Genomic DNA, 17,151 nt, shown 5'->3' with positions numbered 1-17,151 from the left:
CCTATAAACATGTTATTGACTTTATCATTGAAGCGGTCATTCTCAAAAAAACCACAAGGATAGCTAATCCACATTGACTAAGTAGATACAAGTTAAATGATAAACCTTTACCGACCATTGGAACTAACCCCATACTAATCAGCTAAAGACATTTGGGTAGAAGTGGCACTTATTGCAAAACAAAAGCAGAGAGAGTTAAGAGTTTAGGAGTGAGGATACTTTAAGAATCTTGAAAGAAAAGATGCCATTACACATTACACTTGCATAGATATTCCTCTTGATATTCCTAAAAAAAGAAAGAGAAAAAAAGTCACGTGCCACGTGGGGTAATACTCCATACTCGATAGTTCGATCAGGTAGGTAGGGCAGATACTTAAATCTGGCCCAACACTTTAGGAGCCGTTCAACCCCCTTCCTTTTGTCTCTCTCTTTCATTCTCAGCATACCCTCTTTCTTCTGTAACACTAAATTATTTCTTTATTATACAACATTAATTAATCTCAATAATTTACACCACAAAAACCCAAATTAATTCCTGTTAAGTAGCTCACAACCTCAGGAGTTCCGCCCCCTCTCTTATACCCTGCATTCATTCAACTATCTCTTTCATCTTTCTCTTTTCTCCAATTCATCATTAATGGCGACCATGAATCTTACGCCGCAAATGTCAATGCTGAAATCCGACGTCGTTTCTGATCGTCGTTTATCTTCTGCTAAAAATGTCAGCGAAGTTTTCTTCAAAGGAAGTCGTTCTACCAACAATGCTAGGATTCTAACCATTAGAAGCGCAAAACGATGTTTTTCGAAGAAGTCCTTCACTGTTCGATCTGTTAAAAGCACTGAACCTGCTACTAGTCTCGATTCTCCCAACGGTCCTATCTCCCCTGTAAGTTTTTACTACCTCCATATCATATTATATGCAACTTTGGGTTATTATTCGTGAAATATAAAAAAATTCCAAAGTTACGTATAATACGATCCGGAGGTAGTATGTAAATTTGTATATGTTTCTCCAATTTAATTGATTGATTCATTGTGATATTTGAATTCATATTTGACTAGAATATCGCATTTAATGAATGATAGTTAAGTGTCTCAGATGTTATTGTTTTGAATTTAATGCATTGTTTTTTGATTGAACTAATTGGCACTATATTTATAGGGTCCATTTGTGCTGCAATCTGTTGATTTACTTTCGGATGCACCGAAATCTAATGCTTGGCGAAAAACTAAAATTGTTTGTACGATTGGTCCTTCGACGAGTAGTCGTGAAATGATATGGAAACTAGCTGAGGAAGGAATGAATGTGGCGCGATTAAATATGTCACATGGTGACCATGCTTCTCATAAGAAAACCATTGATTTGGTTGGAGAATACAATGCTCACTTTGATGACAAGGTTATTTCTATAATGTTGGATACTAAGGTAATATACAATGCTCTTTATTTACCTCATTTAATTTGTTTCAATGCTAGATATTCGTCGTTAGTTTTATGATTTGTGCTCTTGTTTCTTGCCTGATTTTTGCTCTTATGAACTTCTGCTGTGAGGAATTCTAGCTCAACTCTTTCGACACCTCTAGAGTTTGCATAATCTTCACGCTCTTCCATTGGGAATTTATTCGTGCTTTTTAATTGGAGATTTCTAATCCATTATTGTCAGTTAATCTTTGTTAAGAAATAGTTTGCCCTTGAACCACAATCCTTATCTGCATCACAGGTTCATAGGCAACATTAGAATTTTGGCGTTTTAGCTGTTCCATATTTGAAACGGATATAAAAAAGGTAGAACTGTTGGATAGCCGTGTTGCTCAGAAACATCCATTTGGGAAGACTGGGTCTCTGTTGTGATTCATAATGTATAGGATTGTTTGGGTTACCTGAGTGTTAATGGCTGTGTGCTGCTTCTCTTGCAGACTGCAGTGATTACTTTTGATGTTTATTTGGTTGATGTTTTAGCCTGTCCACATGTATTTTAAGCCATATGTTTAAATCATAGACACACCCCAAGTCTCATAAGGTGGGATTTTTTTCTTCCCAACTTAGCCTTAGTGGATGCCTGGACAACCACAGATTCCATTTTGTTATGCAGTGAAGTCTGACGGATTATCTGAGCTTTTAGGGAAGTACAGGAGTGACTTATTATCATACTTTATGTGACTCGGGTCATGCTTTCATTTCTGTTTACTACTCTGTAAAAACAATCCCTTGCTTACAATTATTAGCCTCATGAATTGAATCTCATTCTGTATTTCTACAGAACTTCTCTCTTCTTTCACTCTTGCTTTGATGCTTATTATGCGTGACTTAATGTAGAAGTTGTGCTGTTGTTTTTGTTTTCATATAGGGTCCTGAGGTTAGAAGTGGAGATGTACCTCAACCTATCTTACTAGAAGAGGGGCAAGAATTCAATTTTACTATCAAAAGAGGAGTAAGCACACAAAATACTGTCAGTGTCAATTATGATAATTTTGTGAATGATGTAGGGGCTGGAGATATACTTCTGGTTGATGGTAAGTATTTTAAGTTTATTTTTTTATTTTTTTTATTTTTAATTTTTTTATTATTATTTTTTTTAATAGAGTAAAGATTATATTTTAATAGATGTGATACCCTGTATTTAGTTGCTATAGTAAAGCTACAAATTGTATTATGCTAATTGGCTGAAAGAAAAAGGCTCTTGCTGACCTATAATTGATTGTTTTGTTTGTGAGGTTTTATATCTTTGTTGTTATGCACACAAGAATGTAGGTGCAACTTTTAGATACATTGAACCTTCATTCAATTTGCATCTAAAATCTATGAGTGATGAAGGAATCATGGGACCTATTGGGATATGAGGATGGACCTTGGTGTAATATTATAGGAGGATAATAGATGATTCTAGAAATCACAGTGTGAAACACATTTGGCTTGTAAAAAGCATGCTATGTTTTTGAAAATGGGTCTTATAGTTGATAATGTTAATGATGAATACAGGGTTAAGTTTAATATGGATGTTAGTACTAGCCATCTTTCTATCCGGAACTTGAAATCAAGTGGTTGAAATGCTATACATATATCAGTGTCAGATATCTTATGCGTTACAAATTTTGGTTTCTTAGTTACATATGTGATGTAGTTACTCTAGCCCAGGAAGCAGTATATTTCTCATGGTTCTACAACATAACTCAGCCCATGAGAGTTGGATTCTGCGCTTTTATAGAGTTGTAATCTAACAAGGCTTTATGTGCATTTGGTTGGTCCAAGTAGAGAGAGTTTCTTATCATTCCTAGTGTGGTAGATATATTCTTCAATTCTGGACTCTGGTGTTTATTGAAACTGCTTTATTATGTTAGGTGGAATGATATCACTTGTTGTGAAATCCAAGACAGAAGATACCGTAAAATGCCAGGTAATTGATGGTGGGGAGCTCAAATCTAGGCGGCATTTGAATGTGCGTGGTAAAAGTGCAAATCTCCCATCGATAACAGGTTTGTTTTTCCATCTATGTAATATTTTTCCATGTATCTTCTTTGCATCACTTTATGGGTGACAAATTGTCTTCTTGTGTCATTTTTGCAGACAAAGATTGGGAGGACATTAAATTTGGGGTTGAGAATCAAGTTGATTTCTACGCTGTTTCATTTGTGAAGAATGAAAAAGTTGTTATTGAGTTGAAAAATTACCTTAAAAGTAAAGATGACTTAGCTTTTCTCTCTATAGAATGTAGTAAAATGTACTTTCCGGCACTCCATTGTTGCTGACTTCGTTTTATCTACTTTATAGGTTGCAATGCTGATATTGATGTTATAGTGAAGATTGAAAGTGCAGATTCAATACCAAACCTTCAAGCTATAATTACAGCATCGGATGGGGTAGGTCATTTTTCAATTGTCCTTCTTCATAAGCCTTTTTTGTCATCTATAATGATACCTTTGTCCATATGAAGTCATGATTTTGATGTTCTGGTCATCTATAATGTTGTCCAGGCAATGGTTGCTCGTGGGGATCTTGGAGCTGAGCTTCCTATTGAGGATGTGCCTATATATCAGGTAAATATTTTATAATACATATCGTTGATATTTGATATGGGTGAGTGAGCTATTCGGCTGGGAAGTAGAATTTATGATTTTTAATGTGATTTTCCAATTACAACAATATGTTTGCTTCTCAGTTGAAACTTGTCAGTGTTTTGTAGGATTATCTTGTATGATTTGAAGTTGATTACAGATAAATAAATAATTTATCTTTATAAACTTTCAGGAGTGACTCATCTATATTTGAAGTATAAATCAATGTCCCTTAAGATATCATATAGTAAAGCAGTAAAAATTAAGAATTCTATTAGTTTATACAATTATGGCTATGTAAACGGAATTTAAAACGTATTTTTGTTTCTACTTAGGAGGAGCTAAAGCTATTGAATCTCTTTTGTAGAGTTTTTCTTTTAGCAATGGAAACTTTTTTTTTCCTTGTCCCTCGGGAGATCTTATGTTGTTACTGTAGCTTTTCATAACCACTGATTAAAAAAAAATGTATGCAAATTTCAGGAGGAAATCATTAATTGGTGTCACAGCATGCAGAAACCAGTTATAGTTGCAACTAATATGCTTGAAAGCATGATTGATCATCCGACACCCACCAGGGCAGAGGTTTCTGACATTGCAATTGCTGTTAGAGAAGGTTCTGATGCAGTTATGCTGTCTGGAGAAACTGCTCATGGAAAGTAAGTCAAGGATGTGGCTACTTATATGACAAAACACTTGCTTCAGATTTTTTCTTTGAATGTGTCACATGCATCTTAAAGTCATGTCATTCATATGTTCTAGTTTTGCTCAAGTTGCTCTTTATTGGCCAAAGGTACCCATTGAAGGCTGTTAAGGTGATGCATTCTGTGGCCCTAAGGATGGAGTCAAGTTTGAAACCAACAAATGATTCTCCTCCTGTACCATCTAGTATATACAAGGTGTGTGGTGGCTCTTTCACTATGCCATCTATAATCTATTCATTCATATAATATGGCTGTGTGAAGAGCTTTTACAAGAAATTACCCTTTCTCTTACTTTTCTATGGCTGCTAAACGATTCTATTTAAATTTCGCTTAGATTTTGAATTCCTGTGATTGCTCTATTGTCTCTTCCTATCCTATCTCCTTCGAGTTTTTGGTGCTCACAGGACTTGCCTATGCACCACCAAGCCAGAAGTGGCTTGGAAAAGTGTTTGAGCGTTGGGGTGTTAAACTGTTAATCACAAATGAATAAGAATTTCTGTTTGTGAGGTAATATGATAGTCTCTCTCATCTTTTGCAGAGCCATATGGGCGTGATGTTTGCTTTCCATGCAACTACCATGGCCAACACTCTTGGCACTCCAGTCATTGTATTTACAAAAACAGGATCAATGGCTATTCATCTAAGCCATTTTCGGCCGTCTTCTACAATCTTTGCCTTCACTAATGAGTAAGTGTGCAATTACTTTCACAAAGCACATCTAACAAGCATATAGAATGACATTCTTAAAAATGTATACCAAACTACTGATATTACGGGTTTCAACTTTAAAGTTTTTGTCCTGCTAAGAGATATCAAATGTCATCAAATTTGCTCCCAAATCTAGTCAGTAGAACCATAGTTAAAAATGCTTTATTCCAGCAATAATAATGTTAGTGGGCGCTTACTCGCATAGCATGGTCTTTTTTAGCAGTCTCTAGGCCATTTCTTGTTATGAGGACAATTAACAGAACTAAACAGTTTAACAAAAGGCTATATGTCATGAATGTTGATAGATTAGCACATAATGTTTGAAGTCATTGAGTACTGAAAAATCAAATCAGCTTGTGATGGCAGGATCAGAACCATAATACCATTTTATCTTCAAACACTATGATAACCTTTTTCCACTATCATTTTAGAGCATTAAAAAAATTTCAATTAGTTGATGTGTTTTGGGGCATATATTATTTATTTTTATTTTATTATATATGTTTTTTATGCTTCCATCAAGCTTTTCTAAGACCTTTTCTATGCCTTTTTGATAATCTTGATTCCAAAGGACAGTTATATGCTTAATGTGAGCTAAATAAGTTCATGATTTTTTTGTTGTGCTGCATTCATATGACCTGATGTCTTGTCTATCCTGTATTATATCATATTAGAAACTGGTATTATTACACCTACTGTACTAACCTACTCCTGTTGTTGCTTTCCAGACAAAGGGTAAAGCAGAAGCTCTCTATATATCATGGGGTGATGCCCATTTATATGGAATTTTCAGATGATGCAGAGGAAACATTCTCTCGGGCCCTAAAGATGTTGACTGTGAGTTCTTTTGATGCTTCAAATTTCACAGATTCTTCATTTCGACATTAATTTCTGATTTTTTTTATTTATTTCATGTGTAACAGAGCAAGGCATTAGTAAAGGAGGGACAGCATGTTACTCTGGTCCAAAGTGGAGCACAACCAATCTGGCGTCAAGAATCCAGTCATCACATACAAGTCCGTAAAGTTCAAGGCTAATTTGTTCAATACACATGTTTGTTACATGCTGCTGGAAATTTTGGAGGCACTGGATCTAGATAGTGTAAGGTCTAATTTATCTAATAATGACAATGCTTTTAGTTATTTTAGTTATTGTAGTCCATGTATGCATCAGTTTTTTTTTTTCATACTTAGGTTTCAAAGGAACCTGTACATTGCAAAAACTTCATTAGCTTTGGTTGATTGTTTTGCTTTTGATTTAGAATGTTAAGGTGCTGCCTTATTATACTATACAAGTATACAGCCTTAGCTTGGTTATCTATAAATTTCTTGTAAGCACTGTCACAATTATTGGGTTTTTTTTTGTAACTGTTTTGCCGCTATTTTATTACAAGTGCCTTAAAGCTTATGGTTATACCTGAATGAACTTCTGTGGGCATGGTCTGCAGTGTTCATTTTTGTTCATATATTTGGGTCGGGGCAGTGGCAACTGGTGAGTGGTCAATGTTTTTGACAATGGGAGTGGCTGACATCTCTAAATTTAATGTTAGAAAGGCAACTGAGTGATTGGAACAGGATCCAATTGCTGTTAACTTTGTTGCCCTTCTAACTAATTGTGCACTATTGGTTCGTTGCACAAATGAGTGGGTTTGTTCTTAGCTTGTTCTGGAGACTTTAGTTTTTCTGGTTTGTTTCAAATGCTGGTATACTTTGGAGCCTAAAATGATGACTAGAATTTGCAACTTGGTATACTATGTTAATTGTTCTATATTGCTTTAAGATATTTTTCTTTCTGAGTTACTATGATATCAGTATTCCTTTGTATGAGGTGTCAATTTTTTCTTTTATCACTTCACTTGCTCTGTGGTAACTTGGAGTGTTTCTGGATCTGGATGTGGTTTAATATCTATTTTTCCAATTAATATTATGCTTTTGAAGCTTAATTATAGGTTCAATTATGCTGATGTGCAATAAACTTGTTTGCATATGAAAGTTAAAGGAAAAAAAAAAGACCAATAGAAAACGGGCCGTCTATTAGCACAATTGATTAGTACAATTGAAATACATAGCTCAGTCCCTACAATTAGAGCCCACAGATGAGCATTCAGTTGAAAGAGCTAAAAAACAGCCATTCCCTTGAACTTGTTGCTCAATCCTGGCTCTTTAGGAGAATACAGTGATTCAATGTTATCGTTCAATCATTCATAGGTACGAGTGACAAGTTCTAATGTTCCTGTTACGATCTTCCCCTCTCTCATCCCCTAGAAATCATCTTCAAGGTGTATGGACACTACCTCTTATTCAAGCAAAGCATGAAGGCCTTACCATGCAAACCTTGTTGAAGACATCAAACATCATAACTGATTTGACCATGTTCTTCGCCAGATTTTCCTTCCATCTTAATGCGTTTGTAAGATCTTGCACATAAGATATAGACAACAAAGTCTATTGTTGTGAGAGCTGCTAATAGGAAGTAAAACCTGTCTAAATGACCCTTGTTGAGATTCCCTGGTATCCACCCCGGCATATGATCCTCTGTTGAGATTTTCATAACTATTGAGACGATTAAGCTGCTCACATAGTTTCCCAATGAGATTGATGTCATACACAGAGCACTTCCGAAACTCTTTAGTCCATCAGGTGCTTGGGCATTGAAAAACTCCAGTTGACCAACATACATGAAAACTTCAGATGCTCCGATGAACACATACTGTGGAATTTGCCAGAAAATGCTCAGTGTGCTAGGGTTTGGTGCCTTACAATGAGGGCAATCCTTTATGGCATATTTGAGTCTATAACATTCCACAATTCCTGCTGAGACCATGGCCATTACTGCTATAATTAGACCAATACCCATTCTGTGCAACTCGGTTAGGCCACCAGACTCTGTCTTCCTCAATCTGCTCATTAGTGGATCAAGAACTCTTCTATAGAAGAAAACAAAAACTACGACACTGAGAATGTCGAAGCTGGACATGCTTGCAGCCGGGATTCTAAAGTTTGAGACAGTAGTTTTCATAGCAGCACCCTGCTCAACGAAAAGTGATGCCATTTGAGTAAACACTACTGAGTAGATTATGGTGCACAACCATATGGGAAGTAGTCTTAATATGCACTTCACTTCCTCAACTTGTGTTATGGGGCAAAGACGCCATGGGTTTCGAAGACCTTGCTCCTGGTTGTAGAAATCCCCAGATTTAATATATGCTGCTTTGTCTAAGAATCTGCAAGACATGAACAACTCAGGTTAGTTTTCATGGGTTTTCTAGCGATATGTGTTATGGATCTTAGCCTTGCAGCTTATTAGGAGACTGAATGATGCAGGTAGAAAATTGTATGACAGTACTTGTATGATTGTATACTTACTTGAAACCTTCACTATGGAGCAGCTTTCTGCTTCCTTCTGTGGAACATTCCTTTTCTTCTGCTTCGTACAGTCCCTCTCCTTCTGGCATATCAGTCCTCCATTTCCTGATTGCAGCAATAAGAACTTGGCTTAGCCTTGAAAGGGGGTTGCCTGTGGCCTTGAAATGTCGGTATTTTGGTGTTCTGGCAAGGAATAAAACGAGTGCCAGAAAGGCAGAGGCAGCTGATGCCCAGAATCCTAGAGCCCACATCCCTTCATCTTCAAAGTATCCCAATAAAGTGTTGGAGAAGAGTGAGCCAAGATTCATTGCTAGGTAGAAGTAGCTGAAAAAAGCCACCTTTGCGTGTGATTCCTTCTGATAGTCTTCATCAAACTGGTCGGCCCCAAATGTTGCTATGTTCGGTTGATATCCTCCATATCCCAAGGCCACAAGGTAAATAGAGAGGTAAAACAGTCCCTTCTCCATGTTTGAGTGTTTCCCACATGGAGTGATTCTATCTCCACAACCTTTTGGTCTCAGCAGGAAGAGATATGTGGATAAAGAAAGCGAAGCCAAACCCTGTCATCAAAAGCCATCATGGTAACTTGGTAAGTTCATGTATGAAGCTTTACAAAAAAATAAATTTGGAGAACTTGTAGCTTGTTTTGATCATGTTATGTATGTTTCCTGGGATACAAGTCCCATTAAATGACTTATTCTTTCTTCATCTTATTTCTGAGGTCCTTGCATATAGTTCCTTATTACATGTTAGCCTGTAGGATGAAATCTGAAGTATTCTTATAGTGATGAATACATACCATGACGAATATTATCTGAAAGATTGCACAAGTCTTGAATCTTCCCCAGTATGCATCACTAAGGAAGGCACCAACAAGGGAGAAGATATAGACGGTTCCAGTCCATTTGCTGACAGCGTTTGCAGCATCAGCATTGTTTTCCCCAAGCACTCTTGTCAAGAATAGTACCAAGTTCACTCCAACACCGAAAAATGCCAAGGTAGCCAATCCTTGATTTACTGTTTTTGATTCACCACATGAAGATATATTAGAATTAGAAGATAGAAACCTCAGTAATATGACTGATCATTTTAAGTCTGCTATAAAATTATAAAAGATAAGTGGCCTGTTAATCTGATTGAATTCAGTAAAATTTCAGAATCCCTGAAAAATTATCAGCCAAAGTAGTTCAAACTTGTTCATGAGCTTTGGTCCATGATTAATTTTGTCCCAGTCGCTATAGAACACTGAATGTAGCTAATTTTATTTGTTTTGTCATCTAACCAAGGCTTTCAGATACTGAAGACCGGTCTATTTCTCTCGCCTAACTGTTGGTTAGACGGACTGAACCGATCCCTATCAGACACACATCACAATCAATTAACACGCATACACGGTCCTTGTTGTTTACGTGCATTTGTCGATTTATGTATCATGTTGCTATACACATCTATGATTGAGTTATGTATTCACTATCAACCCATGTTGCTGTCAGTGATGTGCATGTTTCATCTATGTGGCTGTTAAGGCACAATTTGTATGACATACAAGAGAGGAAAACTTATGATCCCTTTTCATTTCTGTATCCATCTACCTGCTATTTATTTCTCTAGGTCACATTCTGAATATGCTAGTCCTTATATTCTTTGTCTTTTATAACACCAAGAATTTACGTTTTATCTTCTCTTTTTGTTATAATAATACTAGGTTCTAAAATTTTGGTATAATGAATTTTAATGTTTACTTTGGATTGTAATCTATTTTGTTTTCATTTTTTATTCTTCTGGTTGGTGTCAAAATCGGACCGAAAATTGGGTAGGTTGTATTTATATGGTTTGCTTTGATCATGATGCTTAATTATGATATGGAAAAGTATGTGATTTTTGAGTTATGAGATGATAAACCTTTTTTTTTTTTTTTTTTTTTTTTTTGGGTGTTTAGAGAGCTATAAGGGCGGGTAGTGAGATCCGATTCCAAGATCACCTGGAAGCGGGAGGAAGCTCTAGCCACTTAAGCTATTCCTCACTCTCAGATGATGATGATTATTAATATGAAGAAAAATCAACTTAATTAGTAATAAGGTAGATACTATATAGTTTTCCACAAACTTATATGAAAATAGAACTTGGCAAAATTTAAGCCAAGTAAAAGTTCCCACAAAATAATTTTATGATGTGACCCATAAAGATTCTTGCTACTCAAATAGGATTTAGATACCACCCCACATTTTATCTATGAATATAGATCATTAAATTTTGGCTTTATGGTTACAACTTCTCAATAAGGTAAATATTTCTTACTATATTTTGCAATTTAATGCAATCTAAGAGTTACTATTAGAAACGAATTTGCCAAGGATGAGATCCAATGAGCATGTTTTGAGTGTAGATCAGTTTGTTATCAATCAATTACCACCTAGACTCAATGTATCCACGTAACATAAGGATACGTAAGACAGTAAAAAAGAGAGGATTAATATAAAACTAGATAATTACTCCATAGTTTTTAAGTCATCAGTTTATCAATTTGTACTCCGAAAAAGAAGAACATGCACATATTATTAAAATTATTTACGATTTAAAACCTCCCTTTATATAGAGTGTTCTTATCGGACAAAATATTAAACTTTTATTTTAATGAGTGACAAAGGAAAACCAAAATATACAAAAGATAATCATAAGTTGGCATTCATATCAACAAATTATAGTTACGAAATGAGTGAACTTTCTATATATATTTTGTAACTATGTCATAAACCTATATGTATATGTTATATGTTGATGTTGTACAAGGCAAAATCATATGTCATGGGAACCCCTAAAATTTGTTTTTATTTGGGTGATGTACTTTTATGTCTTTACTTTCTTCTGCATGCGTTGCTCAGTTACATTCTCCCTATTCTTCAATAATATGGGCTGTCATTTTGTCATCTTTTCCATGTATGTTACTATGTACTTGGGTTGTCTTTCCTAACTTATTTTCTATATCACACAATTGCATCGTACCCAAAAAAAAAAATCTTACCGACCTATAGTTATATCTGTTGCATCATTGATATGGTACAACATAAAATTTCAGCCGATAAAGAAAATCAAAAATTAGACTTACGACGAATTATGGTGACATGGATCAACTATAGTAAATGACTACGAGTTATATGTACTTGTACTTTGTATATGATACGTTTGTGTAGTTTTTTTTTTTTTTTTTTTTTTTTTTTTTTTTTTTTTTTTTTTATACGGAAATATAAGTATAGGTTGATTTTCCTATAAAAACTTAGTTTTGTAAATATCTTTCCTATGCTGCCAAACATAATAAATGTTTCATTTATGATTTACCAATGAAAAATTCTTAGAAGTTGTCTTTTTTCCTGTATATGATGATGAACTGGCAAATAAGCTGAAATCATAGTTATGCTGTAAATACTTTGATTATCTATGATTGGTTCTGTAATACCTTGGATTCTATTCATATCATGAATCTTCAACCATTTTTACAAAAGAAACAACAAGAAAAATGCTTTTGATCTATGGATATAATGAAATCCAACTCAAACACATCTTTCCTAATCTTCAATAAGGACAGAATTTAGGAGCATGGAAAACATTCTTTCACGAGTTTCTATTAACCCTTCCCATGTTTTTATCATTATTATAGTCAGTTTAGCTTTACGTTAAAATCACATATACACGTCTTTTAATATTGATAGACGTTTGAAAAGAGTTAAAATAGATGATTATGATTAAAATTATTACTGACACGACTTAGTTAAATTAGTCTCACCGAATTTTGAATTATCGTTTGTTTAAAAAGTGATTCCTATAATCCAAGCAAAAAGAAAAGGGTAAATAAATAATTGAGACAGGAATAATAATTTCACATATTCCTTCTAAAATAATTAATTTTATATGTCGTCTTTAATCTTTAGGTGGGAGCAAATATCTGTTGCCCTGTTGGGTATGTTCCCCCATTAATAAGGTTAAAAGAATGACATCAAATAAAGTGGAAATAAGACAAGATTAAAGATCCAAATTAACCTAAAAATTATGTACTATACGTATTATATAAGGAAGAATTAATAAAATGGATGTACTTTTTATTAGACAATGGAATTTGAGGTAAGAAGATACTCCACTACTACGATACTATTATTTTGTTGTGAGAAATAGTACACGTCTAAGCAATTAGACCCCATAAGATTTGGGACCTTAATTTTTTAATTAGAAAGGGACCTTAATACCATAATATGACCTTAAAAAAGATTTTGGTACGTATCATGACGTTAACCTTAGAGGATCGAATTTTTTTTTTTAAAAAAAATACTAATGATTCTCATTAATAATAATCTCATTAGCGAAAAGGCCATCACGTATGATTAGGCAAGATCTTTAGAATGCTTATACTATCACTGATTTATGCTTACATCATTTGACAAAAAATTTCAAAGAGGAATAATATCTTATACGTAGTATACGGTTTCATGATTGTAATTATATCGATGTATTTTTTTTATTTGTATAATATACCGTACATGAAAACGAGCTAGACTTGCCTAGTGAATACGGAGTAATACATAGCAAATACTCCGATTTGTATTTGTTAAATTTTAGAATTTAAGTTGATCGTAAGAAATTATTGATCAATTTTATGTAGAGTCATGCTTTAAATTTTTTTTATATCATAGAGACTTGTCTTTATTCTAATATTGTACGAAAATTCTAATTTTATTTGCTATTATTACTATAGTGTCTATAGTTTACAAAATAGTACGTGTAAAATGTGACTCCAAACTACGCAGGACAAACATCCGAAAATTCTAGTTGGGATCTCAAAGCTATTATTTTTTTCAATTATGACAATAATTTCTTTATTAGTGGAATAAGTATGATTAAGCAGAGCACGTGGAACCATATATTCTCGTCGACTTCACATAAATTTTTTAATTGCACTAGAGATTGTTACAAAAATAAATTATTAGCAATTAAAACTGCAAAATTTTAGAGGAGAATAAATTTATTTTGTATGATAATTAGTTATTTATAATTAAAGAATCATATAAATAATAAATAAATACATAATACTTACCAAGAATAATATTGCTTGCAAACCATTTTCCAGTCTCTTGGCGGTTGGCAGGATGGCCTCTGCAGTCCACTGTTCCATCCATTGTGTACACATCATCTTGCTCTTTCTTCATTGTTTTCTGTTTTTTTTTTAACAAAAAATTGAAATAGAAGAAATTATTAAATAATATAAAAACCATATATTATAAGCATTATATAAAAAATAAATGATTAAATCATGAAATCACTCAAAGCAAATTGTTCGAAACTTTTTAACATGACTTTCCGTTATGGACTACTAGCCTACTACCATATTTTTTATGTAGTCACGCTAAAATGCCTCATGCACAACTTTCTTTGCATGATCACCAAAATGATCTCCCTAAAAGGAGAAGTATAGGTTAAAAAAAAAATTAATGTATAATGTATGACTGAAAATATATATGCTTTCATCAGCCTTAATCTTATGGTTAAGCTCGAGTTTTTGGGTAGACAATGTTTGAAACTACTAGTATACAAGAACTTTTCCCTTCTTTTATTTTTTTTTTTCACTGTATGATCTCTTTATTTCAAACTTCATGCATGTTCACCCTCGTGTTTTAGGTTAACCCAAGGCATGTTTTATGTGTGGCCGTTTCTTGTAACAAGAATTGAGCAATAAATAATGAAAGCTAAGAAGATCGAAGATCATTGAAGAACGAAGAAACTAGCTAGTACCTTCTTGGTCACCCCACCAATAGCCATTGATAAAGAATGATGAGGTAGGTCTTTGAGAATGAGAAGATTGATGAAGAGTAAGTTGAAGGAAGCTAAGAAGGATATATAATAGAAGATGGTACTTGGATTACAATTAATAGGAGGCATGAGAATATCCATATATATAGAAGAAATGAACGGTAGAGATTTTAGCTTTAAGAAAATTAAAGTAAGAATAATGGAAGAGACCCACATGCCCAAATTCACCCACATTTCCCATTATATAATTATAATAACACAAAGTTATAATTATAACAATATAACCCAAGATTAAGACTTAACAAATTGTCTCATCTCCCCTCAAACAAAGAAGGCTAGCTACCTAGAAGAAGCAAAAAAGGCAATTCTTTAATTTTATTGAATTATTTATTAACTTTGTTTAATTTTATTGCTAATAATTTATATATATTGCCTAGAGAAAACACCCAAATCAAGTGGTCCTTTAATATCCACATTGGCATCTTATTGGGTGATAATATTATTTAAAAAAAAAAAAAAAGGGAAGGAATAAGGAAAATAGATAAATATTACGTAGTATATATTGTTGAAATTTAGTTCATGATATTGATTGATTTTAGACATATATCATTACCTTAGATTTAATTTGTAAAATTGTTATAAAATTTTGGTCCACTAGTACCAAAAATAGTTTGCTTTGAGAAAGACAATTATAATTGGGTTAGTCTGCTCATTTGTTGCCACAAGTTTGGGTCATGTCCAAAGTGCATCCATGGGAAAATGAAGTGGACTACTAGTAGTAAGTGTAGTCATTTCATATCAATAGTTACCGAATACCTAATTTTTTTAACCTATATACTACCTCCGTTTCTTATACTCCGTAATGTGCAATAAATGGATATTATTTGTGAGACATAAAATATCGTTGTACATAATAAGAAACGGAGGTAGTATTTTTTCTATTCAAGTTTCATTAGGCATATTTCCTTAGTAAGGAGGGTATCCGATCCTAACATTTTACTTGCCATTTCAAATAATTAAAAAACCAAATGAATTGAAGTAATATAAATACTGTGTAAGTATTATCGACACTCTGAATAATACACTCATACTACATACAATATGACTTATCAATTTATCATTGTTTTCATATATTGTGTAGAAGTTTTTCCAATTTTCTATTGCGATTGATAGTTTGAGACACGTGTTGTGTTCTTTTACATCCTACCTATTTTCTAATTGACGTACAAAGAATTTTCTATAAATGAGTTTGATGGGGTTTTTTTATGTATGTTTTCCAAAAATGAATACATATATGGTTACAAATATTATTACTTATAGAAATTACTACGGAGTACTTAGCTTATTAATCCAATTGATTAAGTAACATTCACGAATCACGAGTGCACAATTTAGTGTACATATGCACCTAAAAATTTTCATCATAATCAAAAGAAGCATATATATTATGTCCAATGTTTTATGATATACAAAGTATATACATTTATACATAATGTTTTATGATATAAAGAGTATATACATGTATACATAATTAATTATGTTTACCAATTGATTTCACATGTGAGTTGTCCATAATAACATATATCAATAGTATAAAATTAGTACATGGTCATGTTCTGTTCACATTATTTCTACTTATTTCAGGAAAATAAATTCAGATAAGAGTTAAGAAGTTCAGATAAGATAAATTTAGAATAAATAAGTTCAGATAAGTTGTGATAAGAATGTTCAGATATATATTGAGAGAAACATAAAATTTTACTAGTGCGGGCATTCTTTTTTTATGTCTTGGTGTGCAAGATAAAAATGAAGTTCTTCGTACCGACCAATAACTCTAATGCATACATTTATATATTATATATATCCAGCCAATTTATATATCAAAATACACGACTTAAATTATCTGAATAATTATTTCCTTGATTATTTAAATTACATGAATTAGTTCCTAACATGAAACTTATCAACTTAATAAAAAAATTAAGTTGCGAATTATATACATGTATTTTAAAAAAACCTGGATATAAGGTGAGCAAAATAAATTTAAGTATAAGATTTTTCCAAAATGAAGCGACGTACAAATTAGATTAATGTCTGGATGAGGATAATGAATTGATGTTAGTGGTGAAAAAGGGATTTAATTTTTTTTGGATAATTGTGAAAATGAAGTTTATTAGTACATCATATGAAGTATTTGTTTGTGTTTGTAAACTTTTGGTGGTGGTTCAATTAAGTTAGATAATGATCTCTAAAATGGTTATACAGCTGGATACAAAAGAATGCCAGAATTATTATAAATCTGCTTCGAAACATCTCCATCTAGTAAAAGGATCAATTTTATTTGTCAATTTAATTCTATTCATGACCGATCTAGTTGATGAACTCTTGATTTGATTAAGCTTACGCTCCCAACATATTATTTCGATCAAGTCATATTCACGTCTATTGTCATTAACTAGATTAACTTAAAAATCAAAATTGAATAATAAGGAGTAGTAAATTGATCGAAATAATGTCAATTTTAAATAT

At 33.1% G+C, this 17,151-nt stretch overlaps 2 protein-coding genes across 2 annotated transcripts; one reads left to right on the top strand and one right to left on the bottom strand.

Annotated features, from left to right (window-relative positions):
* Window positions 1-432: 432 nt before the first annotated feature.
* On the top strand, window positions 433-6,807 carry LOC145593846 (pyruvate kinase isozyme G, chloroplastic-like). The gene is made up of 12 exons (XM_081650218.1): window positions 433-886; window positions 1,163-1,426; window positions 2,348-2,513; window positions 3,339-3,473; window positions 3,565-3,675; window positions 3,769-3,857; window positions 3,972-4,034; window positions 4,533-4,708; window positions 4,843-4,948; window positions 5,292-5,440; window positions 6,190-6,298; window positions 6,385-6,807. The coding sequence occupies exons 1-12, from the start codon at window positions 638-640 to the stop codon at window positions 6,496-6,498; spliced, it is 1,731 nt and encodes a 576-aa protein (XP_081506344.1). The 5' UTR covers window positions 433-637; the 3' UTR covers window positions 6,499-6,807.
* Window positions 6,808-7,476: 669 nt separating this feature from the next.
* LOC145593840 (protein NRT1/ PTR FAMILY 7.3-like) lies at window positions 7,477-14,755 on the bottom strand. The gene is made up of 5 exons (XM_081650211.1): window positions 14,605-14,755; window positions 13,910-14,027; window positions 9,626-9,843; window positions 8,827-9,386; window positions 7,477-8,684 (listed from the first exon to the last, which is right to left on the bottom strand). Exons 1-5 carry the CDS (start codon window positions 14,749-14,751, stop codon window positions 7,808-7,810), a joined length of 1,920 nt encoding a protein of 639 aa, XP_081506337.1. The 5' UTR covers window positions 14,752-14,755; the 3' UTR covers window positions 7,477-7,807.
* Window positions 14,756-17,151: the final 2,396 nt, after the last annotated feature.

The sequence above is a fragment of the Chenopodium album genome, chromosome 2, assembly GCF_948465745.1.
Source record: "Chenopodium album chromosome 2, dcCheAlbu1.1, whole genome shotgun sequence".
In the NCBI taxonomy this organism is placed as follows: Eukaryota; Viridiplantae; Streptophyta; class Magnoliopsida; order Caryophyllales; family Amaranthaceae; genus Chenopodium; species Chenopodium album.
This window is presented reverse-complemented; position numbering and strand designations above follow the sequence as displayed.

What these genes read in the sequence shown, in the direction of transcription:
- LOC145593846 (XM_081650218.1), top strand. Translation starts at nt 638, where the DNA reads ATGGCGACCATGAATCTTACGCCGCAAATGTCAATGCTGAAATCCGAC. An exon ending in AAATCTCCCATCGATAACAG is followed by an intron (nt 3,474 to 3,564) that starts GTTTGTTTTTCC and finishes TCATTTTTGCAG; the next exon opens with ACAAAGATTGGGAGGACATT. An exon ending in AGGATGTGCCTATATATCAG is followed by an intron (nt 4,035 to 4,532) that starts GTAAATATTTTA and finishes TGCAAATTTCAG; the next exon opens with GAGGAAATCATTAATTGGTG.
- LOC145593840 (XM_081650211.1), bottom strand. Translation starts at nt 14,751, where the DNA reads ATGCCTCCTATTAATTGTAATCCAAGTACCATCTTCTATTATATATCC. An exon ending in TTCAGATAATATTCGTCATG is followed by an intron (nt 9,387 to 9,625) that starts GTATGTATTCAT and finishes TTTTGATGACAG; the next exon opens with GGTTTGGCTTCGCTTTCTTT. An exon ending in CTCCATAGTGAAGGTTTCAA is followed by an intron (nt 8,685 to 8,826) that starts GTAAGTATACAA and finishes CATGTCTTGCAG; the next exon opens with ATTCTTAGACAAAGCAGCAT.